This window comes from Microcaecilia unicolor, chromosome 6 (assembly GCF_901765095.1).
Source record: "Microcaecilia unicolor chromosome 6, aMicUni1.1, whole genome shotgun sequence".
Taxonomy (NCBI): domain Eukaryota; kingdom Metazoa; phylum Chordata; class Amphibia; order Gymnophiona; family Siphonopidae; genus Microcaecilia; species Microcaecilia unicolor.
This window is the reverse complement of record NC_044036.1, coordinates 158,844,018-158,871,250: the sequence shown is the minus strand read 5'-3', so window position 1 is coordinate 158,871,250 and position 27,233 is coordinate 158,844,018. Positions and strand designations below refer to the sequence as shown.

The 27,233-nt window shown below is 42.8% G+C and overlaps 1 protein-coding gene across 1 annotated transcript in view; it reads right to left on the bottom strand.

Annotated features, from left to right (window-relative positions):
• Nucleotides 1–27,233, bottom strand: part of ERC2 (ELKS/RAB6-interacting/CAST family member 2) — a 692,745-nt gene that overhangs the window by 522,229 nt on the left and 143,283 nt on the right. The window contains 1 exon segment of the mRNA XM_030206769.1: nt 17,366–17,521. Coding sequence (XP_030062629.1) covers nt 17,366–17,521 — 156 coding nt within the window.

Here is a 27,233-nt window from a genome sequence, read left to right as displayed (position 1 = left end):
TCCATTCTTCATAAACATATTGATTGCCATGCGAAGAATGTGACAAAGAAAATGTTTTTTGCTATATGGAAGCTGAAAAGAGTGAAACCTTTTTTCCCAAGGGAAGTATTCCGCAAACTAGTGCAATCGCTAGTACTGAGCCACCTGGACTACTCTAACTCCATTTTCGCAGGATGCAAAGAAAAAACCATTAAGAAACTCCAGACTGCCCAAAATACCACAGCTAGACTCATATTCGGAAAGGCGAAGTAAGAGAGCGCCAAACCCCTCAGAGAAAAATTACATTGGCTTCCACTAAAAGATCGAATTGCATTCAAGGTTTGCACCTTAACCCATAAAATCATCCATGGAGAAGCTCCATCATACATGTCAGACCTAATTGACTTAACTGCACGAAACATCAAAAGTTCATCACATACCTCCACTACCCCAATTGTAGAGGACTCAAATACAAATCACTACACGCATCTACCTTCACATACCTCTGCACAAAACCATGGAATAAACTACCGAATGCTATAAAAACAGCGCATGACTTGACAACCTTCTGGAAGTTATTGAAGACGCACCTGTTCGAAGAGACTTACAATAAAAATCCTCCTTAATGACTTGATTCCATTCTACATCTAAACCAACTAATACTGATCCCTTCTAATTTGATTATGTTAATCACATTATCACTATTGGTCATTATATCTTACCTGTTTTATTTTGTGTTATGTAAATAATTCTACTGACCTATCTACCTAATTTCTTACACAGTAATATGTTAAATTAGACCATACCTCTTACTCTGTTTATGATTATACCTTTTGCAACATACTGTAAGCCACATTGAGCCTCCAAATAGGTGGGAAAATGTGGGGTACAAATGCAGCAAATAAATAAATAAATATTAGGGCCTCGTTCATCAAGCCTCACTAGTGAATCCCGCATGACAAAGCCAGCGGAGCCCATTCAAAGTGAATTGGCATTGTCGGCATTACCACACCGGGAGCCGCTAGAGTACTTTAATGAAAGAGGCCCTTAAAGACTTTCTTATTCTAAACATTTTTAGGACAACAATGAAATATACTGTTTAGTCCTTTTTATTGTATATCGTGTGTTTCCCCAGCTAGTTAAATTGGCTTTATTCTTGTTATCCGCTTTGGACCGCAGAGGGAGTCAGCAAAATATAAAACACTAGATTAAATTTGCACATTGACACGTGGCAACACAGAAGGGCATAATCGAACGGGGCGCCCAAGTTTTCCTGAGGACGTCCTCGCAGTACGTCCCAGCGAAGGGGCAGGGAAACCTGTATTATCGAAACAAGATGGGCGTCCATCTTTTGTTTCAATAATATGGTCGGCGACACTCAAATCTCAACATTTGGGGCGACCTTAGAGATTGTCGCCCCAGTTTTCAGCCATAATGGAAACCGAGGATGCCCATCTCAGAAACGACCAAATGCAAGCCATTTGGTCATGGGAGGAGCCAGCATTTGTAGTGCACTGATCCCCCTCACATGCCAGGACACCAACCAGGCACCCTAGGGGGCACTGCAGTGGACTTCAGAAATTGCTCCCAGGTGCATAGCTCCCTTACCTTGGGTGCTGAGCCCCCAAAACCTCCCAAAACCCACTCCCCACAACTGTACAACACTACCATAGCCCTAAGGGGTGAAGGGGGCACCTACATGTGGGTACAGTGGGTTTGTGGTGGGTTTTGAAGGGCTCACATTTAACACCACGAGTGTAACAGGCGGGGGGGGGGGGGGTGGGCCTGGGTCCGCCTGCCTGGAGTGCACTGCAGTGCCCACTAAAACTACTCCACGGACCTGCATACTGCTGTCAGGGAGCTGGGTATGATATTTGAGGCTGGCATAGAGGCTGGAAAAAATATTTTAAAATTTTTTTAGGGTTGGAGGGGGTTAGTGAGTAAGGGGAGGTCATCCCCGATTCCCTCCGATCGTCATCTGGTCCGTTCGGGTCAGTTCGGGCACCTTTTTGAGACTTGGTCGTAAGAAAAACTGGACCAAGTAAAGTTGGCCAAGTGCTCGTCAGGGACACCCTTCTTTTTTCCATTATGGGCCAAGGACGCCTATGTGTTAAGCACGCCCCAGTCCCGCCTTCGCTATGCTTCCGACACGCCCCTGTGAACTTTGGTTGTCCCCGTGACGGAAAGCAGTTGAGGATGCTCAAAATCGGCTTTCGATTATGCCAATTTGGGCGACCCTGGGAGAAGGACGCCCATCTCCCGATTTGTGTCGAAAGATGGGCGCCTTTCTCTTTTGAAAATAAGCCTGAGAGTAGCGCACTTTTGTAAATTAGCATCTACATAAGGAAAAATCTAGGAAAAGTACATTAGGTTCTTAAATAAGATAATGTTCAGAAAAAAAAGAACGAAAATTCTTTCCTAATAACACCACTTTATTCTTCTGGCATCCTCCAACAGAAAAATGCATAAGAACAAAGAGACTTGTACAATGGAAAGGGCACAAAAATATGTCTGAGAAGAAAAACTGTATTAACAGAATATGATGCTTCATGTTTTATATGAAATCCATATGGACATCACTGAGAAGTAATCTCTACTAGAGGGTTATACCCAATAAACTCTGGAAAAATATGTGGCCAAATAAAAGTTTCTCTTTAAACCGCATAAATGTCTGCCGTTCAAGAAGTTATTGCTCCACCAACATATAAGCTTCCATAACAAAAATGCAGTCTTTTCAGGTTAATGAAGAAACAATGACGAATTTAGAGTACATGAAAAGATGAGATTTTGAAGCAGTGATTTTCCCACACAATATAAATAAATGGGGAAAGCATGCAAAGGTATGGCTTTGGGAATATTTCCCAATATGTGAGCAAATCTAAATAAATATGGATTTGTAAAAGGGGTAGCTAGACTTCTTGTATTACATTTCACTACAAGCTACATGTTAACATAGTAAATGTTGGCAGATAAAGACCTGCATGGTCCATCTAGTCTGTTCATCAAGGTGACCACAGATCAATCTGGCACTCTGCAAAGGTTTTTTTTATTTTTGTTACATTTGTACCCCGTGCTTTCCCACTCATGGCAGGCTCAATACGGCTTACATGGGACAATGGAGGGTTAAGTGACTTGCCCAGAGTCACAAGGAGCTGCCTGTGCCTGAAGCAGGAATTGAACTCAGTTCCTCAGGACCAAAGTCCACCACCCTAACCACTAGGCCACTCCTCCACCACTTCGTCATGATTAAATGCTGGTATACTTTATCGCCGTCTCTCCCTGCCAACTTTGGGGCTCTGACTTAGAAGACTGCCTGGCACCGGTCTTATTTCCCAAATACTGGAGTTGCCATCGAAGCCCACTCCAGCCTCGATCCTGATCTATTTTTAATGGTGCTTTGATTGAACATCTGGCCACTGGAGGGATTAAGGCATGGCACCTCCCTAATCCCCCAGTGGTTGCTGTCCCCCTCTCTCTCTCTCCCTTGAAAATGAAACTGGAAAGGAATACCAGGCTCTGTGACAGCTTTGGGTATTATGGGCATTCTGAACAGAACAGCATGTAGGTCTGAGAAGTAGCCTAATTGATAGTGTAGTGGACTGCAAACATTATGATTTTCCTATTGTGTCTTGATTACTTGAGGGGCCCATCCAACAAACATACTAAACAGCAATATAAAAACAATCATATATATTAAAGTTAATGGCAAAAAAAAACACTTTATTAAATACACAATTAACAAAACCTGGTATAGCCATGATTCAACATATGCCTGTGTCAAGGGTTCAGCTGTTTCCAACAGTATTGGTTGTTTGGCAACAGATTACACTGGAAATCATAAAAACAGAAAGTACAAAGAAAAATCAGCACCAACCGATCAGGTTTAACCTTTTCTACATAATTGAAATATATATATAAACAAAGGTGAGAGAGGGTGTTTGTATTCATATGCCCTGAATAATAGAATAACTCAGAATACCAAGCTTTTCAAAGTGTTGAGGTAGCTACCCCTATAGCCATCTGAAGAAACGCAGATACTCATCAGAACAACTAAGGGGGGTAGTTAATGTGCATTACAGCTCTAACATACAATATTTGCCCTTTAGTGCACGTTAAAGGCCATTAAGGTGTGTTATATTACCATAATTCTTGTTAAAATAAGTTCCCATGGGATGCACAGTAACGAGATGCAAAGCATGCAAATGTATACAAAACACCTCATTATTAATAAATGAACACCACAAACCACATTATTCCTGGAAAAACTGCTAGTGCTATTTTTGTGTACTGGGAGCAATGAGCTGCAAACCCACAGCCCAATGTTCCCAGGAGCTTTTAAAAGTAGGCCGCACTCTAAATAAGGAGCTGCCCCCTTAGCCCAAGAGCCCTCCTCTTGCTATGCCCCTCCACCTCAAAGACCCCTCCCCTATCCACAAAAGCACTCCCCACTATCCCATAGACTCCACAGGTTCTACCTTTAGTAATCCCTATTGTCTACTGTGGTCAGGGCAGGTGAGATCCATAGTCGATCCTGACCCTTGCATGCAGCAGTGACCCCTAGAGGTAGTTTCGTGGTCCTACTGCAAGAGATCAAGCATTACCTGCAAATTTTAGCACATTTTAGTAAAAGGGCCCCTGAACTTGGTACCTGGGGCAATGAAAGGATAAACATAAGGAGCCACAGTAAGAATCAAACCTGGTTCCTCCAGTTCTCAGATTACGTTAACCATTAGGCTACCCTCCCAAAATGAAAAATTTTCATTTATTTGATACTCAAACTATTTTTCGGCTATTTTGGAGAGTTTGTTTTGGATTTATTTATGAAAAGCACAATACATGCACATTAACCATTTGAGTTTTTATGCATTTTCAACTTTTTAATGGATTTTCAACTCTTTTTCTCCTAAGTCTAATGTGTGAAATTAGGGATGTAAATATAAACAGATCATACTGTGTGGCAATATTTCAAAAATGCTATTTTTATGCATACGAGGAGAGGGGATTGCCATTTCACACTTATTAAATCCATCTAAAATTACAAAAATGTGAGCTTCACAGAAAAGTTTGCTAAATGAGTGGCAAAATCTAAGACCACTCTATCAACTGCACAAAGTTTTCCTTTGTAAGAAAAAGAGACTTATATCATTTTTTTTTCCTGAGGCTTGCTTTTAAAGACTCAGGACTGAATAATCCACAGATGGTATTAACTTCAGAAAATGCCCACCTGAAAACAAAGGGGCCCTTTTACTAAGCTGCGGTAAGCACTAAAGAGTGCTTACTGCGAGTTAAAGTCCACTACTGTGGGGGGGGGGGGGGGAGCGCTCAGGCATCCCACAGTAGTTTTGTATTCAGCGCATGCTGAGGCTCTTTTACAAAGGCGTGGGAGGGCCTATGCGCGTACAGAATGCACCAAATCGGCACTGCTGTCCAGCTAGTGCGTGAGCTGGGCAGTAATTCTTAATTTGGCATGCGCCAAATCCTGTGGTAGAAACTAATTTTCTTATTTTCTACTGCGGGCCACTTATCCAGGGGTAAACAGCAGTGGGTGCGTGCTGCATGCTTATTGCGTGGGTAGCGCATGAGACCTTAACATTAGGTCAGGGGGTGATGGTAAGGTCTCAGGCTGAAAAGGGACATGCGCTGGTTTCAATTTTTGTGCAGAACCATTTTCCAGCCCCTTAAAAGAAGGCCCTTTTTCCTAGATGTGGTACAAAATGGCCCAGCATGCGCCCAAAAGACACGCTTGCACTACCGCAGGCCACTTTTTACCACGGCTTAGTAAAAGGACCCCGCTATTTTTAAGCACTGTGGGCAGAAAGCAGGCATACCCAACGCTAATTGGTTAGCACAGCTGCATCACCACATGCTAACCGAGAGCTCCTGCGCTAATGGCCATGCGCTAATGGGAAGATTAGCGCATGGCCATTAATAGAGAAATTAGGAAACACGGCCATTTTACAGCTGTGATAAAAACAGCCTCAGCGCTTGGGAAAGCCCCACGCTACTGATACTGCAGGCTAATTGTTTAGCGCAGCTTGGTAAAAGTGCCCCAAAATTTTGGAAATCAACTTTCAACGGGGGGAACAGAATAATTCAAAATGAATGTTATAAAAACAATGGACAAGCAGTTTCTTTGGCACAGTCAGAAAGAAAAAACGAAAATCACACCAAAATGATTGACGGGTTACAATAACCATACATTGGAAAACAAATTAATAATTTATATTTGAATGAGGCATAAAAACTAGGGAGGGATTAAAAGTAGAATTATATATGTATTTATTTTAAATCACTAAAGTCAGGATCCTCACAAAGATATCTTTATTGCTCCACTTGATCAAAGTAGTTAACCATGAAAGACATATTGTTCACATACTGGGTGCCATCAGTTAGAACTTGTATATTCCAGAACTTGTTATCGGCAATCTCCACGCTGGACAGATGGAGTCTAAGAAGCTCCACTTGCTGACAGTAATATAAATATTTTTCTACCTTAAAAGGTTCCATTAGGAATGGTAGAATTGGTATCTTGTGGTGCAAAGCTCAATTATAAATGAAAGGACAGCTTTGTTGAAAGACATTGCATAGGGATTTTAGAAGATATTGATGGAACAATGGTATAGATTCATTCATGTGTTCTTAAGGAAGTACAATTAAGATGTTGAAAGAGATTCTACATTTTATTTCTTATATATACAGCTTCTATTCTTAGGTGTTTTTGAACAGGAAATTTAGGTGTTTATTTTTCAGTTAATTAGGGGGTTTGAGGGGACAAAAAATCCGTTTTTATAGGTGTTTTCATACCATCGGTACTATTTTATTTATTAGGAATTTATCACCGTTTTGAAGAAATTCACCTAAGTCCATGTATAACAAAAATAACATAGTAAAGACCAGTACGGTCCATCCAGTCTGCCCAAAAGATAAACTCATTACATATGGTATGTATATCTGTTCTTGATTTATCCTTGCTATTTTTAGGATATAGACCATAGAAGTCTGCCCGGCACTGGCCTTATTCTAAAATTTCTGAAATTGTTGTCAAAGCCCCTGAAAAGTTCCATCCAAATCAAATTCTGCCTCCATCAGGGCACAGACCGTACAAGTCATCCTAGCACTGGCTTTCCTACCTAATCAAACATGATCTAAATGAAATCACCAACGAGATCAACCAAAGCCTCCAAATCATGCACTCCTGGGCAGATGCATTCCAGCTAAAACTTAACGCAGAAAAAACACAATGTCTTGTACTCACCTCACAACATAACACAAACAACTTCTCCACCATAACCACACCATACTGTTCTCTTCCCGTCTCACAAAATCTGAAAATTCTTGAAGTTACCATTGATCGAAACCTCACACTCGATGCCCATGTGAAGAATATGACGAAAAAGATGTTCCACTCCATGTGGAAACTCAAAAAAGAGTAAAACCTTTCTTCCCGAGATACATCTTCCGTACACTGGTACAGTCAATGGTAATAAGTCATCTGGACTACTGCAACGCATTCTACGCTGGCTGCAAAGAACAGACTATCAAAAAACTCCAAACAGCCCAGATTACCGCCGCCAGACTCATATTTGGAAAAACTAAATATGAAAGTGCAAAACCCCTAAGAGAGAAACTTCACTGGCTTCCACTTAAGGAACGCATCACATGCAAGATTGCACGATTGTACACAAAATCATTCACGCAGACGCCCCAACCTACATGCTAAACCTCATGGACCTGCCTCCCAGAAACGCCATAAGATCATCCCACAAATTTCTCAATCTACACTTCCCCAGCTGTAAAGGACTACAATACAAGCTGATACATGCCACTACCTTCTCTTACATGAGCACGCAGTTGTGGAATGCACTACCTACAGCCCTGAAAACTATTGACGAAATATCTAACTTTCGCAAATCTCTGAAGACATATCTCTTCAACAAGGCCTACAAAGAAAACCCATAGCCTTACTAAACTACCTCACCAACCCACCCCAGTTATGAAAGTCCACCTTCTATACTTACCCGCCTAACACTTTCCTTCTTTCTTCCCTTACTCAATCTTTCTACACTACTAATTGTATCTGATATCCTGGAATGACAATGTCATAACAAAACTCTGTAAGCCACATTGAGCCTGCAAATAGGTGGGAAAATGTGGGATACAAATGCAATAAAATAAATAAATAATCTCCAACAGAGTGGAGGTGTGGCCTAGTGGTTAGATGAAATCCCGCTGCTGCTCCTTGTGATCTTGGGCAAGTCACTTAATCCTCCATTACCTCAGGTACAAACCAAGATTGTGAGCCCTCCTGGGACAGAGAAATATCCACTGTACCTGAATGCAACTCACCTTGAGCTACTACTGAAAAAAGTGTGAGCAAAATGGGAAAAAAAATCTCTACTACTCTTCTTTGGATCCAATGTTTCTAAACAGGATTCCTTTGTGTATGTCCCACACATTTTTAAATTCCGTTACCGTTTTCATCTCCACCACCTCCCGCGGCAGGGCACTCCAGGCATCTATCACCCTCTCGCTGAAAAAATACTTCCTGACATTATTTCTGAGTCTGCCCCCTTTCAGCTTCAATTCGTGCCCTCTCTGGAAAAGGTTTGTTTGTGAGTTAACACCTTTCAAATATTTGAACGTCTGTATCATATCACCCCTGTTTCTCCTTTCCTGAGCATAGGCAATGTGCAATCATGGCAGTAAAAAACAAACAAAAACATTTCAAAAGTATACACTGTAACACATTGAGGGGCATAATCGAACGCGAACGCCCATCTCCATGGGCGTCTATGTCCGAGAACGGGCACGTGAAGGGGTAGGACAGACTGTATTTTTGAAAAAAATGGGCGTCCATCTTTCGTTTCGAAAATACGGTTTGTACGGACCAAAATGCCATGGATTTAGTCATTTGTGAGCTGGGCATTTGTTTTTTTTTAGCGATAATGGAAAATAAAAACGCCCAGCTCAGAAACGTCCTAATCCAAGCCATTTGGCCATGGGAGGGGCCAGGATTCGTAGTACACTCGCCCCCCTGACATGCCAGGACACCAACTGGACACACTACAGGTCAGTGTGGTGGACTTCAGAAAATGCTCCCACATGCATAGCTCCCTTACCACGGGTGCTGAACCCCCAAGCCCCCTCCCCCAAAACCCACTACCCACAAATGTGTACAACACTACCATAGCTCTTGGGGGTGAATGGGGCACCTACATGTGGGTACAGTGGGTTTTGGAGGCCTCCCATTTACCAGCAGAAGTGTTACAGGTGGGGGGGGGATGGGCCTGGGTCTGCCTATCTGAAGTGCACTGCAGTACCCACTAAAAGTGCTCCAAGGACAGGACTTGTTGCTGCTGTATAACCTTGGCACAGCAGTTCACACCTGAAGACTAATCTCGCTGAAAACATCCTTTATTTGAATAAGCACGTTTACTCACAGTTAACTGCAGATCAGAGGTTGTGCCCCACTGGCAACGAGTCTCGCTGGTACTGAGATTAGCAGTAGGTCCCAGCTGGCAGAATGGTGTACAATGCCCTCTTTCAGCAACATTCAAGGTAAGAACTAAGTGCTGTAACGTGGCTAACACATGAAAGGGATCTAAAAGTGTCTTACAAAAATGGCCACTACCTCATGGACTACCGGAAAGAAAACAGGGCACGCTCTGATCCAGTAAGCAGGGGGAAAGGCACCATGGGAGTAGAGCCTACCAACTACCAACATCATGAGCATTTAACACAAGCTACTGGAATCACGGAGCCCAATACCCTACACCCACCACAACGCATTGCTGATGTGACTCTGCAGTGCGCATAACAGAAAAGGTGTCACACTCACCCAAGAGCCACATCAGAACCAGGGAAAGGCTGTCACAGGATAGAACACATTCTGCTGTCATGGAGGTGGGTACGGCATTTGAGGCTGGAAAAAAAGTTTTTAAAGTGGGGTTTTTTTGGTGGGAGGGGGTTAGTGACCACTGGGGGAGTCAGGGGAGGTGATCCACGATTCCCTCCGGTGGTCATCTGGTCAGTTGGGGCACTTTTTTGGGACTTGGACCTGAAAAAAAAGGGTCCAAATAAAGCGGACCAAATTCTCGTCCAAAACACCCTTCTTGTTTCGATTATCAGCTAAAGACGCCCATCTCTCCTCGGCCGATAACCACGCCCCAGTCCCGCCTTTGCCGCGCCTCCAACACACCCCCATCAACTTTGTTCGTTCTTGCGACGGAGTGCAGTTGAAGACGACCAAAATCGGCTTTCGATTATACCGATTTGGTCGCACACAGGAGAAAGACGCCCATCTCCCGATTTGGGTCGAAATATGGGCGTCTTTCTCTTTCCAAAATAAGCTGGCTTATCTACTTCCAGCATCAACACAACGCAAATAGTATAGGGTGTAAGAAGAGGTGAAACATACAGACAGAAAAGACAGAGTAGCAGGAATTTGATGTGTAACTCACTTAAAAAAAATTGAACATGGAGTCATAAAACATGTAAGAAAGCCGTGTTGCAGAAAGAGCTGCTGGTGTTAAATCCTTGTGTTTGTGACTAAGGTGCACCGTATAACCCCCTGCAGAAATATTTTTCAAGTATTTCCACTAGAGCCAGAAATGGCACGTACTGGGGGTGGAACCTACCGCCTGCACCCGCGTTAGGTCAGCGGTACTTCCGGATTGCCATGCGGCAAACCCGCTGCTTAGTAAAAGGGCCCTTTATCCCACAAAATTGGTTTTCTTAGAAGACCATAATAATATCTGTAGACCCTTTCTATCAGCAGAAATTGATCAATCCTTTTATTATGTTGCCCACTGCACACTATAGACCCCATTAAAAGTCACCAAACTTCCCTGGAAAGATAGTCAAATAAATGCTGGACCTGTAACGCATCTTATTTATATGTTATTCCGTTTCCCTAATTCAACATTGGTCTGGATACAGATAGGAGACAGAACATCCAATATTTTTGAAATTCAAACAGATCTTACTTACAAGGTCAGTGGCGCTCTCTCAATTGCAACCACAGAAACATGCAAAACTCTTTCATACACCTATGGCTTTAGCCATCATTCAATGCTGTCAACTTGGAAAGACAATATTAGTCTCTCCATGCATGCTTGGTGGGTCAGGTTTGAATGACTCACAAGTACGAAGACACAGCAGCTGTGAAGAGGAAAAATTGGGAGGTTTTTTTTCGTAAATCATGGGCTCTGTTGGATAGATTTTGAAATCTGGCTTAAGCAATGGACGTTATTATTAAGTGCTAGGGACCAATAACAATTTCTCTGTAACCTATTCTGTGTTTAGTTGCACTTATGCCTTATTCCTTAATATAAATTTTCAACTTATAAAAAGTCATAATAATTAACTCAGTCTCTGCTGTGCTTATCCAGCACATGTGGTGCACAAATTCTAGTATTTACACCAGAATGATTTTCAGAACAAGGATTGTTCTCTTGTCATGAGAGAATGTGGGAGAGAATCTGATAATAACATTGTAGCAACCCAAGATCTCATTTTCAAACATCCTCATGTGTAATCGAATAGACATGGATACACTGTTAAAATAAGTCTCAGAGACACCATTAAGGAAGAGTTTACAACCCTTGGCATGGAGGGAGTTGTAGACATTGCTGAAGAGCAGATCACTTGACTGCATTTCTGCTGGGTTCCAGAGGGAATTATAATCCCTTTACTCAATTAGAAGGCTTTTATTCCAATGCCTGGGCCAGATGGAAAGAAGAAGAGGGGATACAGGTTTTGTTTTTTTTTAAACCCTGGGCAGTCAGCAGTTTGGGAGCATTCCAGTTAATGCAGAAAGCCCATAGGAATAGAAGGAAATGCTTAAAAAAAAAAAACAGACTAAAACACAGTTAAGCCGCTAAACTTTTACTTGTGCTCTTAAAAGAACGTGCCAGAGCAGATTCACTGCTAGCCGACACAGGCATTCTACTCCTCAATGGTCACGTTATATTTTCCGCATGGAACAGTGTTTCCCAACCAGTGGGCCACAGATGTGCTTTCAGACTTAATCAGGTTTGCCACAGAAAAGTTACCACTGCTTGATGCTCAGGTCCAGATGAGAACCTGGGCTCTGTTCTGAACAGCAGGCAGCAACAAGAGACAATGCAGTCACACGTGCCTCTGGTTTTTAGCTGCAGCAGGTAGCAAATGGGGCTTGGATAGCCAGACAGCACTTTCCCCCAGATTCTATACAGTGCATCTAGAAGTTACACACAGTTTTTTTTTGTTACATTTGTACCCCATGCTTTCCCAATCATGGCAGGCTCAATGCAGCAGGCAATGGAGGGTTAAGTGACTTGCCCAGAGTCACAAGGAGCTGCCTGTGCCGGGAATTAAACTCAGTTCCTCAGGACCAAAGTCCACCACCCTAACCACTAGGCCACTCCTCCACTCCACTCCATGCATAAACCTAGGCGTATTCTATAACTACACCTGTAGATTAATTGTTTTAACAAGCTGTTAAGCATTGTTAACAGCTCTTAAGCAATAATGAGCACTAACTGGCAAAAATTAGAATTTACGCGTGCATTGTGTTCAATTCTGGTCGCCGCATCTCAAGAAAGATATAGTAGAACTGGAAAAGGTGCAGTGAAGGGCGACAAAAATGATAGCGGGATGGGACGACTTCCCATTGAGGAAAGACTAAGGAGGCTAGGGCTTTTCAGCTTGGAGAAGAGACGGCTGAGGGGAGACATGATAGAGGTATATAAAATAACGAGTGGAGTGAAACAGGTGGATGTGAAGCATCTGTTCACGCTTAATCCAAAAATACTAGGACTAGGGGGCATGCGATGAAACTACAGTGTAGTAAATTTAAAACAAATAGCAGAAAATGTTTCTTCACCCAATGCGTAATTAAACTCTGGAATTCGTTGCCGGAGAACGTAGTGAAGGCGGTTAGCTTGGCAGAGTTTTAAAAAGGGGTTGGACGGTTTTCTAAAGGACAAGTCCATAGACCACTACTAAATGGACTTGGGAAAAATCCACAATTTTGGGAATAACATGTATAAAATGTTTGTACGTTTGGGTAGCTTGCCAGGTGCTCTTGACCTGGATTGGCCGCTGTTGGGGACAGGATGCTGGGCTCGATGGACCTTTGGTCTTTTCCCAGTATGGCATTACTTATGTACTTATCTACATTGCTAAATGTATTCTGTAATATACTGCGCCTAAATTCTAACGTGCACAGGCAAAAAGGGGCATGCTTAGAATATAGAAATGGGCATTTTGTGGGCATTCCAAAATCTACAGACATTGTTATAAAATATGGGCCACTGCGAGTAAATTTACACACAGGGATTTACACCAGCTTTTCACTGGCATAAATGGATGCAGATAGATTTAGTCACATGAACTATGCCTAAACATATTCTAAATACCATGCGTAGATTTACACGTGATATTTTAGAATGCGCTTAGGCATAATTGCCTAACACACGTTAATTTTAGGCACCATATAATCGGGCCCTTTGTATATGGCGTCCAAAATGTAGATGCATTGGAATAACACAAGTAGCAGCTATTCTATAAACCACATCTACAGTAAGACGCAGTTTATAGAATTGCGTATAGGCCGGGGGGATGCACATACTTCTAGGCATAGCCATTTACACATCACTGAAAACCCGATCGTGCCTAAATGTATACGTATTCCCTCGAATTCTATATCAACGTGCATAAGTGTGATTGACACGCCACTCCTACCATGGCTGCACCCCCTTTTCATATCTCTCTCTCTCTCAGGGGTGCTAACCAGTTGCTAATCGGCATTCTACATGCAATGACGATTACCACACGGTTAACGTGCAAGACCTTACCGCTAAGTGAAAGGGTGACTGTAAGGTCTCAGGCCCAAAATGTAAGTGCGCCAATTTTCATTTTGCTGCACGTCCATTTTCGGCCAAAAAAAGGCCTTTTTTGTCAGGTAAGCTGAAAAATGGACCTGCGCGCACCTTAGTAAAAGGTCTACTAGTTGTGGATATCCACAGTTCACTTCTCTAAACTACCATGAAGAAGCCTGTAATAAACCTATACAAGAGCAGTGAGCTCTTCAGCCATGCCTTTAATGGAAGAAATAACTAACTTGTTAGTCTCACTCACACACACAAGGATTGACTCAGGCTGCACATCTTGCAGCGGGACATGTTTATCCACTCCTACCCTAGCTGAGATAATATTTAACCATCTCTCTGACCTCACGTGCAACTTTCTTCAAATCAATCACCTTACTTTCTAGTTCTTCCTACTTTCTTAATCATCTATATGTTACAACTTTGCCTTACCCTTCACTACCAATTATAATGTTCTAGTACATATTGTGTTGTCATTGCAAGTAGTATACCATGCCATACTTTGTATTGTTGTTCGAATATTTTACTGCTCTAATTTCCTCCTGCTCATGTTTGATCTATTCTTACTGTACACCGCCTTGAGTGAATTCCTTCAAAAAGGCAGTAAATAAATCCTAATAAATAAATAATCAGCTGTGCATAACTTAACTAAGCAGTTTGATGTCACTTTTTCCTGACTGTATGAAATCTTTCTTTCTACTTTTCCTGGAACATATATATATCACAGAAGCCTCTTGCCTGGCACAGCTGGTAAACATCATTTACACACAGTTTGAGTTTTACACAGTGCTACAAGCAGTATTTCCAGATGGTGTTCCATACCCCAAATGGCTGCAGCTAGAGATATTTCAAACAAAATATTCCCAGCTCCTGGAGGGGAATGGAGTCGTTCTCAACAAAGGTGACACCTGGTAGCCAGGTTTATAACCCATGGTAAAGGGTTCCAAGAGCAAACCTGGGGCATTGGCTCCCAGCCTCAAATAACTGCTGTGATGACCAGACTAGAAACAATGGGAGGGGAAAGAAGTTCCTTAATATTAGGGGTGAGGGTGAACCCTGCGTAGTTGCAAATGAAACTTCATGGTACCAAGATCGTAGCCCTGATTCTGAACAAACTGGAAGAATAACTGAGTCAAAAACAAGTTACCCTAGGGAAAATAACCCGAACCTGATTGAGTTATTTTTTAACAGCACAGTTTTAATGTCCATAGGGGACCTTCTCCCCCAAAAGCGAACTGATGCAATTCAGAGAAAATTATCATCCTACATTCAGATAGCCAAACTGAAAATCACCACTAGACTGCTTCTAGGTCCCAAGAAAGAGCTAAATACAAACACTATTTGTCTGATTGTTAAGCAAATTAATAACTTGCTAATAAATATGTGTAAGTGAAGAAAGGGACCCTCAGATGCAGAGCAATTTTAACCCCTCAATGTCAGCTCCATCACCGACATTTATGTTCTGAAATGCCAACATACGCATGTATGTGTTAGCACATACATGTTTATGTTCCTAAGTTGATCTTGTTGTTATTTTAGACAATTATGGTTAAAAAATGGATTCTTCCACCTCATCCACTCCGCGATGTATTTGAAAACAGGGTCCACATCGCCAGAACCTGTTCTAAAAGACATCCAATGTATACATCCTTTCTAAAATCTGCCTCTAATTCACACTGGGGTCCTACTACCAATCTGTGGGGAGCCCTTACCACCACCCACTGAGGTGGCGATAAGGGCTCCCTCGCTAACCCGGTGGTAACCGGTCAGCGGTCAGTGATGTCCGATTACCGCCGGGTTATCACTGTGCAAGCCTCTTCTGGGGGGTGTCTTTTTCCACCAGAAATGGCATGCGCTCGGGGAGAGTTGGGCCGGAGGTAGTCCCAAAAGAGCGAGCGGTAAGCCCGTGTTGGGCTTACCGCCACTCTGTAAGAGGGCCCCATTAAGAGGTCCTTTTACTAAGCTGTAGTAAAAAAAAGGGCCCTACACTAGCAGCAGGGGCCATTTTTGCCACGCGCTGCAGCCCTTTTTACCTGAGCAGGTAAAAAAAAGGATGAAAATAGCCATGGCCATGTGGTAAGAGTGCTCTTACAACGTTGCCATGTGGGAGAGGAGCATTTACCACCACCCATGGAGGTGGCATTAAGGGCACCCGCACTAACCCGGCAGTAACTGGGTAGTGAGTGGCACTGCCCAATTTCCGATGGGTTAGCGCTGTGCTAAAAATTACCTTCTTATTTTGCCTAGCATGGGAAATGGCACTGGCTGGGGCTGGAATTACCACCAGTTCCTGCATTGGGCCGGCAGTAGTACCAGATTAGCATGCGATAAGCTTGCATTGGGCTTACTGCTGCTTTGTACAAGGGCCCCTAAATAATTATTCATTGAAGAACAGATGTTACAGATACTTCCATGCTACAGCAGCCACGAAAAGTGTTAGGGGCTTGATTAAAACTTTCCTAGTAACATAGTAGGTGACGGCAGAGAAAGACCTGTACGGTCCATCCAGTCTGCCCAACAAGATAAACTCATTTTACATGGTATGTGATACTTTATATGTGCACCCGAGTTTGATTTGTCCTTGCCTTTCTCAGGGCACAGACCGTAGAAGTCTGTCAGCACAGTTCTTGTACTAAAAGTTCTGAAGATTCTGGAATCTTAAAGAGTTACAAGATTCTGGAATCTCAATAAGTAGCAACATTCCATGTAGAACCCCAAAGAGTAACTTAGTAACATAGTAAATGACTTCAGATAAAGACCTGTACGGTCCATCCAGTCTGCCCAACAAGATAAACTCATATGTGCTACTTTATGTGTATACCTTACCTTGATTTGTATCTGCCATTTTCAGGGCACAGTCCGTAGAAGCCCCACCTAGCCCCACCTCCCCCACCGGCTCTGCCACCCAATCTCCGCTAAGCTTCTGAGGATCCATTCCTTCTGAACAGGATTCCTTTATGTTTATCCCACACATTTTTGAATTCCGTTACCATTTTCATCACCACCACCTCCAGCAGGAGGGCATTCCAAGTATCCACCACTCCGTGAAAAAATACTTCCTGACATTTTTCTTGAGTCTGCCCCCCTTCAATCTCATTTCATGTCCTCTAGTTCTACCGCCTTCCCATCTACAGAATCGTTTGCGGATTAATACCTTTCAAATATTTGAACGTCTGTATCATATCACCCCTGTTTCTCCTTTCCTCCAGGGTATACATGTTCAGGTCAGCAAGTCTCTCTTCATACGTCTTGTAACGCATATCCCATACCTTTTCTGTAGCTTTTCTTTGCACCACTTCAATTCTTTTTACATCCTTAGCAAGATACGGCCTCCAAAACTGAACACAATACTCCAGGTGGGGCCTCACCAACGACTTATACAGGGGCATCAACACCTCCTTTCTTCTGCTGGTCACACCTCTAGTAGAGGTGATATATGAGCCACGCGCATAAGTGCAAAACTCTACTAACTATGAAATTTTTCAGACTTCCTCAAAAATGTTTTTATACTATACCTTATTTTTCATGAACTTTGAGTGGCTTTTGTAAACCTCCATTTGCTTGATCTCTTCTTCCCGATCTTCTGTACTTAGAATACCGTTTGTCTTTATCATCTGTATTTCATCCTCTAGGTCCCGTATATTGCGCTCAAGTGACGCTATTTTTGTGTCCTAGATGAAAAGAAACATTGTTGTTCATAAATGTATCTAAATTAAATGTAAAGAATATCAGGGCATACCAGTTTGAATAAGTCAAAATGCTACAAGATTTTTACTGTTAAAGAAAAGTAATTCTGTTTTTCCCTTACCATGAAAACATCTGAAAAAAGCAGACATGGGGACAATTCAAAGAAGAAAAGGCACTTGGGGCCCTGTTTACTAAGGTGTGCTAGCATTTTTAGCATGTGCTAAAAACGCTAGCATGCCTTTAGCGCGGCTTAGTACACAGGGCCCGTAGAAAGTAGTTTTCTAATAGCCTGTCTTAACTTTTGCAGCTGACACATGCATAAATGATGCCAATTTTCAAAGGCAAAATACTCAATATTTTCTTTAAAAATTAGGGACCCCGATATTCAGCAGGCGGCAGGCAGCGTTTTGACTGCCTGCCACCGGCGTTAAACTCGGATATTCAATGCTGGGCCATTTCTGGCAACGAGCATTAAATATCTGGGGGGGGGGGGGGATTTGGCCATCAAACACTTAAGGGGTCTTTTACAAAGTGTCGGTAAGCCCAACGCAAACTTACCGAACTGGCCCAACATGGCCACCAGCGGTAGCTCTGCTCCAAGAATGCATCATTTCTGGGGGAAAAAGAAAATACCTGGAAATGGCTTGACTGGTGGTAACCTGGCATTAATCGGGCATTGCCGTGCATTGTCCAGTTACCGCCGGGTTACTGCGGGAGCCCTTATCGCCATCTCATCGCATGGCCATGTTTGTCTGGGGGCTTTTTACCTGCTGCAGCAATAAGGGCCCTGGCACATGGGGAAAAATAGCCCCTGCCACTAGCGCAGGGCCCTTTTCCCCACAGCTTTGTAAAAGGACCCATTAAACGGTTAAACCAATATTCAGCAGCTGACCGGTTAAGTTATAGCAGTTGAAGATAAGACTGTAATTTATGCGGACCAATTTAACCACTAATCTTATCAAGTCTGGTGCTGAATATCAGCGCCTAACTGGATAAGTCGTGCGATACTGCCAGTTATCTCCCGTGAATATTTGTGGTTAGCCGCAAAAATGCTATTTAACTGGTCCCTGGCTGTTTCTGACTGATTAAATGGCACTGAATATTGGGTAGTATCTTACCAAAAATATCCACACAGGGTTCCACCCACAATTTGGTACACATAAAATTCTCACAAATTTATATGCATCAAACTACACCCCAACTCTCTCCCTCCCCCCCCCTCCCCCCGAAATGTCTTAAATTGCTGCGGCCACAAGGTAAGTAAAAAAAAAAAAAATACACAAACATGTTTTAAAATTTTATATTTATTAAAGTTTACAATAATATATCTCAACACTCCGAGATAAACAAGAAATAAAGAAATTACAAAGCAAGGAAAAAGCCTTCACCCACAAATAGATCCAAAAAAAATAAGAAAAAAAAATTATAAGAAAAAGAAAACATCAATCGGCATCTCATTTACCCAAAAGACACACCCCAGCCTGACCCTATAGCGTGCATATAGCACTATACAATGACATTTACTTCCTCTTTAGCCACAAAAAATTCTTCCAACAGCTTTGGATCAAAAAATTGAAATTGCTTACCCTGAAAATTTACATCAGGAGAAATTTATAATTTTACACACTACTGTACCCTTTAGCATAGCAGTTATAGTTCTGATTTTTCTGTGCTATTAAATCTTACTAAACTAGGAATAAGATTAGTGTCAGAAAATCAGGATCAAATGGCCAATTAAATGGCCATGCTAAAGGGTAGTGCAGCTTATTACTTCAGCCTCAAAGGAGGCCATTTTAGAAGCATTACACAGCTTAAAACTGAGCCATGCTAAGATCGGTATCCTCTTTTCCTATTACACATCTTTACCCATTATATCCACCCCCCACCCCCTCCCACCAATCCCCCCATTCAAGGGCGCCCTCTTCTCTTTAAAGACTCCACTAAAGTCCTTGGTATGATCCTTGACCATCGCCTTACTTTTTACATCCAGATTTCTACAGTGGTAAAAAAAAAAATCATTTTCTATTATTAAACAGCTGCGGGCAGTCAGTCCTCCGACTCCTGGTCCACTCAGTTGTTCTGCGTCTTGATTACTAGAATTCCCTTTATCAGTATTAACCTAACACACAAATTTGGCTGCCTCAGCTTCTCCAAAATACTTCCATAAGATTTCTCTACCGTGCAAGAACATTTGATAAGAGTAACTCCTCTTTTTGTTACAGAACACTGGCTCCCAATCATCTATCACCTCCCATTTAAGATCCTCACATTGGTCCATCTCTTCATGAACCCCCCCCCCTTTTCTTTTTAGTCTTCTAATACCCTATAAACCTTTCTGTTCCCTCCACTCCATGCACTGTCCCATCACATCTACAGGTTCTCTCTGATGAGACTCGTAGAGGCTGTTTTATTGTAGTTGCCCCTTCCTTGTGGAACAGTCTGCCTCTTTACATCCATGCTGAATCTTCATTTACCAACTTTAAGAACGCTTTGAAAACATAAAATTTTAGTCTAACATTCACAACAGACTAATTACTTATTTCTGCCTTGAATTTTCCAATGTCCACCTTGTCGTGCTCACTGACATGCTGACAGAAGCACTAGCCAATGGTCACCATAATTGCCTTGTTTTCTCACCTTCCTGCTTCTTTGATGTGTCTTATGACCCTTCCGAAAACTTTTAACCACAACGAGAGAAGGGCAATTTTCAAACAGCCAATAAATGCAAATCGCTTTGAAAAGCTGTTTCTATGAATGGCAGTAAAAGTGTTTCTCCAAGATGAAATATCTCAGCATGATATATCGGTTCATTAGTAAAGAGAAAAACAAACCAGATCACTCCAGTCCTCTAATTATTAGGACAGGAAACACACTGGAAGTCTGCCCTTTATGCTTTCTGAAGCACTGCAAGGTCTCATAAATTAAGAAAACTCTCCATTGAGCCTTTTGACATTATTCTATAACATCTTGTCTATCCGCATTTTTAAAATTTTGCTCTCTTCATTTTAGTCTGACAGTATTTGTTCACTCACATGTGATCACTATTATAGTGCATTCCAAGTCAAATCAAATCAGTCCATTTCAAATACAATAATAAGAAAATACAAGAAAAGATTATTCAAAAGATTTGCATCAGATGGTTCTAATTTAACGTTAATTTATACAGTTTGGTTATGCTGGACATCAGACATGTTGACAGACCTCATGACTTAGAAATCTACTGTGAATATGAAAATTACTCAAAATATTTAATAAGCATTACTGGGTTTGGGATACATTTATACTTTCTTTGAACCCTAATACATCTTCAAAATGAATGAAACAGTGGTTATAATCAGGGCCGCCGAGAGACTGGGCCAGGCCCGGGACCCGCTCCTGCTGCCCTCACTGCCCTGCCCCCCCCCCCCCAAGGTTGCCACCGCTGCTGCCCCCCTCCCGAGATCACCGCAGCCACTGCTCCCCCCTCCACCCCCGAGGTCGCCACCGCCGCTCCCCCTCCACCCCCCCCAAGGTCGCCACTGCCGCTCCCCCCTCCGTCCACCACCGGGCCGCGCACACTGCATTGAAATCGCAGTCTCACCTTCGTGAAAGCAGCGCTGCAGGCAGCAGAACGCCTCCCTTCGGCCCTCCTTCCCTCCTTGTGTCCCACCCTCGCGGAAGTTACATCAAACGAGGGCGGGACACAGGGAGGGAAGGAGGGCTGAAGGGAGGCATTCTACTGCCTGCGATTTCAATGCAGGGGGCAGACGGTCGACGACGGAGGGCGGGTGGGACTGCGGCGGCGCCGGGCCCCCCTTGGAGGTCTGGTCCATTTTGTCCCCCCTGCCCCCCCTCTTGGCGGCTATGGTCATAATAAAAGTATTTATTCTATACTAGGAAACCAGGAATTACAAATATATTGATAACACACTAAGGGCCCCGTTTATTAAGCAGTGCTAGAGACGCGTTAGTGCTTTTAGCATGCGCTAACCATTAGCGAGAGCTAACTGTGTAAGCGCTCACAATATTCCTATGGGCGCCTACACAGTTAGCACGTGCTAATTTTGTGCGCGCGCTAAAAGGGCTAGCGTACGTGCCTTAGTAAACAGGGCCCTAAAATACAATTCCAAACAGATACAGTCATAGATTGATCCTTGGTAAATCACACATGGTAGGGCATCACCTGTAACAAAGATTGTGTTGTATTCATACACTAGAAGACCGATGTACTAACCTTTGGGATTACCCATGAGTTATGGCCTCCTTCACAAAAATGTTTGTTATCAGGCAGATGAGCTATGTATCAAACCCTCACAAACAAGTTTGCTCCCGGGATAGCCAAAAAAGAAAATTCCACCACCTGAAATATCTTTTGCCAAAACTGGCAAATGAAGACATTTTCTTGTACTAGTTTTCAAAAAGTTCATAACTAATGAAGCTGCTTTGCATGGTTTTGCACCACAGCAGCTCATTATATATATATATATATATGATATGGAGAAATGCAAAAAACACCTAAAAGGGGTTGTTTGTTTATACCTGTTTCTCTGGGCTCTGTTTACTAAAATGTGATAATGTTTTATACTCGGTTTTAATTGCCATAATTAATGTGTGGTAACTACACCACCCCCACGTTAACTGTTAGGAGCATTCCCAACACTTTGCTAGTTAGTTAATGCAGAACAAAGTTCTTTACCAAGCATTAACTGATTGGTAGATACCATGATGCAGTTAACTACATCTCTTGGGGTGGCATTAACTGCACTACATTATCTGCTAAAATTTAACACATTCCCCATCTACTTCCATGTTAGGTAATTAAGAGGGAAATGACCTTGCATTGATTGTCAGCAGACGGTAATTCTCATGTTAACCAACTAACAGAGCTTAGTAAATAGGGGCCTGAATGTTTTATGCATTTCCACCAGGATTCTATATATGGCACCTGAAAATCCACATGGAAACTGAAGCGTATTCTATAACAATGCATATAACTTCATTGGTTAACTAATAATTAGTGCCGTTAATTGGATATTAACAAGCAATTATCAGCACTAATTGGCATTAATTCAGATTTATGTGCACAACTCGCTAAGAGTGGCATAATCGAAAGGGGCGCCCAAGCTTTCCTGAGGACGTCCTCGCAGGACTCCCGGAAAAGGGGCGGGGAAATCTGTATTATTGAAACAAATCTTGACATTTAGGTCGTCCCTAGAGATGGTCGTCCTTAGACTTGGTCGTTTCTGATTTTCAGCGATAATGGAAACTAAGGACGCCCATCTCAGAAACGATCAAATGCAAGCACTTTGGTCAAGGGAGGAGCCAGCATTCGTAGTGCACTAGTCCCCCTGACATGCCAGGACACCAATTGGGCACCCTAGGGGGCACTGCAGTGGACTAACTGATGCACTAACTGAACGGAAAAAGCCCTTCCCTTACCGATCCCTTAGCGATTCAGAAAGGAACGGGCATACATGAAGGAAATCGCATGCAAATGAGCTGCTCACTGTTAGCTCATTTGCACACGATTTCCTTCCTAAGGAGGGGAAGCCAGAGCAGAGCAGCCAAGCGTTATGTGTGGCTGCTCTGCACATGCCAAAGACGGCTTTATATATGCAGACAAGCTGTGTGTATAATAGCTGTCTACAACCTTAGAAAAATACAAGTCCAGGTGAAGACGTCCAAGTGCTCGTCAGGGACTTCTTTTTTTTTTAATAAAGCATGGGTGAAGGACGTCCTTTGCTGTGCCTCCGTCCCTGCTGTCCAAAATGTGGATGTTTCTGTGAGAAGGATGTCCATGCCACCAACACCCCTTTTATTTATTTGGATTTTGGATCACAAGTAGCAGCAGTAGGATTTGAACCAGCCACCTCTAGATTGCAAGACCAGTGCTCTAACCACTAGGCCACTCCTCCCCTCTACTCCACGCCCTTGAAATTTGGCCATCCCTGTGGGGGGGGGGGGGCAGTTCAGGATGTCCAAAATGTTTGAAAGAAGGACGTACATGCCTTCGCTATGCCTATGCTGACACACACATACCTCGCATACCTCCCCCCCAGGGGCCTGCATACTGCTGCGATGGATCTGAGTATGATATTTGAGGTTGGCAAAAAAAGTTTTTAAAGTTGTTTTTTTCAGGGTGGGAAGGGGTTAGACACCGCTGGGGGAGTCAGGGGAGGTCATCCCCGATTCCCTCCGGTGGTCATCTGGTCAGTTCGGGCACCTTTTTGAGACTTAGTCGTAAGAAAAAAGTGGACCAAGTAAAGTCGGCCAAGTGCTTGTCAGGGACGGCCTTCTTTTTTCCATTATCACTCGAGGACACCCATCTGTTAGGCACACCCTAGTCCCGCCTCCAACATGCCCCCGGGAACTTTGGTCATTCCTGTGATGGGAAGCAGTTGGGGACGTCCAAAATCGTTTTTTGATTATGCCAATTTGGGCGACCCTGAGAGAAGGACGCCCATTTCCCAATTTGTGTCAAAATATGGGCGCCCTTCTCTTTCAAAAATAAGCCTGTAAGTGTATTCTATAACGTGGTGCACCTAAATTCTAAGTCACATAGTTGAAAGCTGAGTGTGGCCATGGGTGGGGCATAGGCGCTTCTAATATCTGCTGCACCATGATTCAATGATAATCTCAGACAACTTAAAACCACTTGCAGATGACTCAAAAGGGCCTGGAGAAAGCGCCAGGACACTCAACATCTAAATACATGGAAGGCCTCTCAGAGAAAGTATAATTATGCTATCAGACAATCCAAGAAACTCTATGATAAATCTAAAATAGGCCCAGAGTACAAATATTTGAAACAACTCTACTCTTTAGTTAACAAACTCACGGATACTACAGTGCTCACATATGTCAATAAAGGTATTCCACCTGCTGCAACTTTGGCCAAGTTTTTCAAAGAAAAACTCATAAAATTAAAGAATTCCCTATCGCAGAGCAGTTTGTTGTAAGTGATTTTCTTAGTGACCTTGATCCGAGTTCAGGCGAGCACCCAGCTGACCGATCGTTCTCACTCTTCGCACCTCTTACTGTGGATTCTGTCCTACAGGAGATTCGCAGACTTTCCAGTAAATTTTGCAAATTGGATGTTTGTCCAAACTATTTGTTCAAATGTGCTCCTCGTTGCTTCATAGCTGAATTGACTCAGCATTTCAACTTCATGCTTGGTATTTGCATGTTCCCTGAAACTTTTGGAAACATCCTACTTACCCCGATTCCCAAAGATGTCAAGAAAAACAGCCAAGATCTTGCCAACTATCGGCCGATTGCATCTATTCCGCTCTTCGTGAAATTGATGGAGAGCATGGTATACAAACAGCTTAAGGAGTTCTTGGACAAGTTTAATATATTGCATGAGTCGCAGTCAGGATTCTGTCCACTCCATAGTACCGAAACCGTGCTTGTCACCCTCCTGACTAACTTTAAAAAGGAAATAGCTGTTGGAAAGAGAATTCTGCTCTTACAATTTGAAATGTCTAGTGCTTTTGACATGGTGAGCCATGACATCCTGCTTCAGCTCCTTGACTACTTTGGTGCCAGTGGAAATGTACTAGCATGGCTGACAGGTTTTTTAACCACAAGATCATACCAAGTTAGCTCTAACTCAAGCCTGTCGCCTCGCTGGAATGCAGACTGTGGTGTGCCTCAGGGCTCACCGCTTTCCCCAATGCTCTTCAACATAATGTTGGTTCCTCTGGCCACAGCCAGTTCCAAATTAGGTGTCAACCCGTTTATTTATGCAGATGACATCACTATCTCTATTCCTTTTAAAACAGACTTGAGCGAGATAGCCAATGAAATATAGCTTGGGTTACGCACAATGCTAGATTGGGCCAACACTTTTAAATTCAAATTTAATGCTGAGAAAACACATTGCCTTGTCCTCTCCACTCCCTATAACAAGTTCACGACCTCCACATTAATCACACCTGAGCTTCTCTTACCGATCTCTGAGTCTCTAAAAATATTAGGTGTACTTGTTGACAGACACTTAACTCTGGAGCAGCAAACGAACTCTACCACCAGACAAATGTTCTTCTCTCTTTGGAAGCTAAAACACATAAAACCTTATTTCCCTAGGGAAGTACTTCGAGGTTTAACTCAGTCTTTAGTCCTTAACCGCCTTGATTACTGTAATGGGATATATGCAGCGTGCAAAGACATGCTCCTGAAAAAATTACAAACTGCCCAGAACACAGCTGCTAGACTCATTTATGGTAAATCGAGGTTTGAAAGCTCAAGGCCACTGCGTGAGAAACTGCTCCCTGTAAAGGACCGAATAACATTTAAAATTTGTGCTTTGGTGCATAAAATTCTCTATGGTGAAACCCCTGCGTATATGGACGCCCTTGTCAGCTTACCACCTCGAAACTCTCACAGATCAGCTCATTTGTACCTAAATCTGCATTACCCAATCTACGGTGGCCTCAAGGATAAAACCACTTACTCTTCCACCTTTTCCTATATTAGCGCACAACTGTGGAATGGTCTACCTAAATTTGTGAAAATTATCCCTGATCATCCGACTTTCAAAAGATACCTTAAGACCTACTTATTCGGAAAGGCTTACGCTCTTGACCCACCCCACACCGCTACCTATTGAATTCTATTTTCTATCCATATTTTCCCACCTCTGCTATTACTCACTTGTACCTTTCCCTACAATGCCATTGACTGTTTGTTGAAGATTTGATGTATGCTTTTGTAAATTACTGTAAGCCACATTGGGCCTGCCCGTGGGTGGGAAAATGTGGGATATAAATGCAGTAAATCGCATTTGGACCAACTTCAGCCGCCTATCACTTGACAAGGTATCCACTGCTTTACTTAAGTTCTCCAACAAACCCTGCAGACTGGATGTTTGTCAGACTCATCTCCTGAAAGTTGCACCAAAGTGTTTTGTTGAAGATCTGACTAGTTACCTCAACTTCATGTTAAGTACTGGATCTTTCCCGCCAGGCCATGGTAATATCCTTCTCACCCCCATTCGGAAGAACCTAAAGATTAAACCAGATGTCATCTCTAACTATCGCCCAGTGGCTTCGATACCCCTAGTTACCAAGTTAATGGAGAGTATGGTCAACGCCCAGCTCAACGAATTCCTGACTGCTTTCATCTTAAGTAGAGAGATGTGGTAGCCATGTTAGTCCACTCTTACCCTCCTCTCACCTACCAACACCCATTCTGTTAGAATATCAATGAAATGCTTTGATGTCCCCATGCATACCCCCACCCTCCCACTCTGTCAGACTGTCAAAGTAATGCTTTGATGTTTCTCTTATTTATACTACCTGCTACCACATTTGCTTATTTCCGATCTGACGAAGAAGGGCAACTTTCGAAAGCTAATCAAGAAATGTATTAAGTTATGTCCAGTAAAAAAGGTATCATCTTATTTATTTTTCCATGTTTTATTTTGTTTGATTTCTATTGATAACCTGACTGCTTTCGAAATCCTATACCACTCTCAGTCTGGTTTCCGAGCTCAATATAGCACCGAGACTGTCCTGGTCACCCTCTTATCTAACTTTAAACGAGAGCTATCCATCGGACGGAAGGTTTTACTGCTTCAATTTGACATGTCTAGTGCCTTCGATATGGTGGACCATGAAATCTTACTTCATCTGCTGGATTCTTTTGGCATTGGAGGTCCTGTCTTACACTGGTTTGCGGGCTTTTTAACAACAAGAACTTACCAGGTCTCAGTGA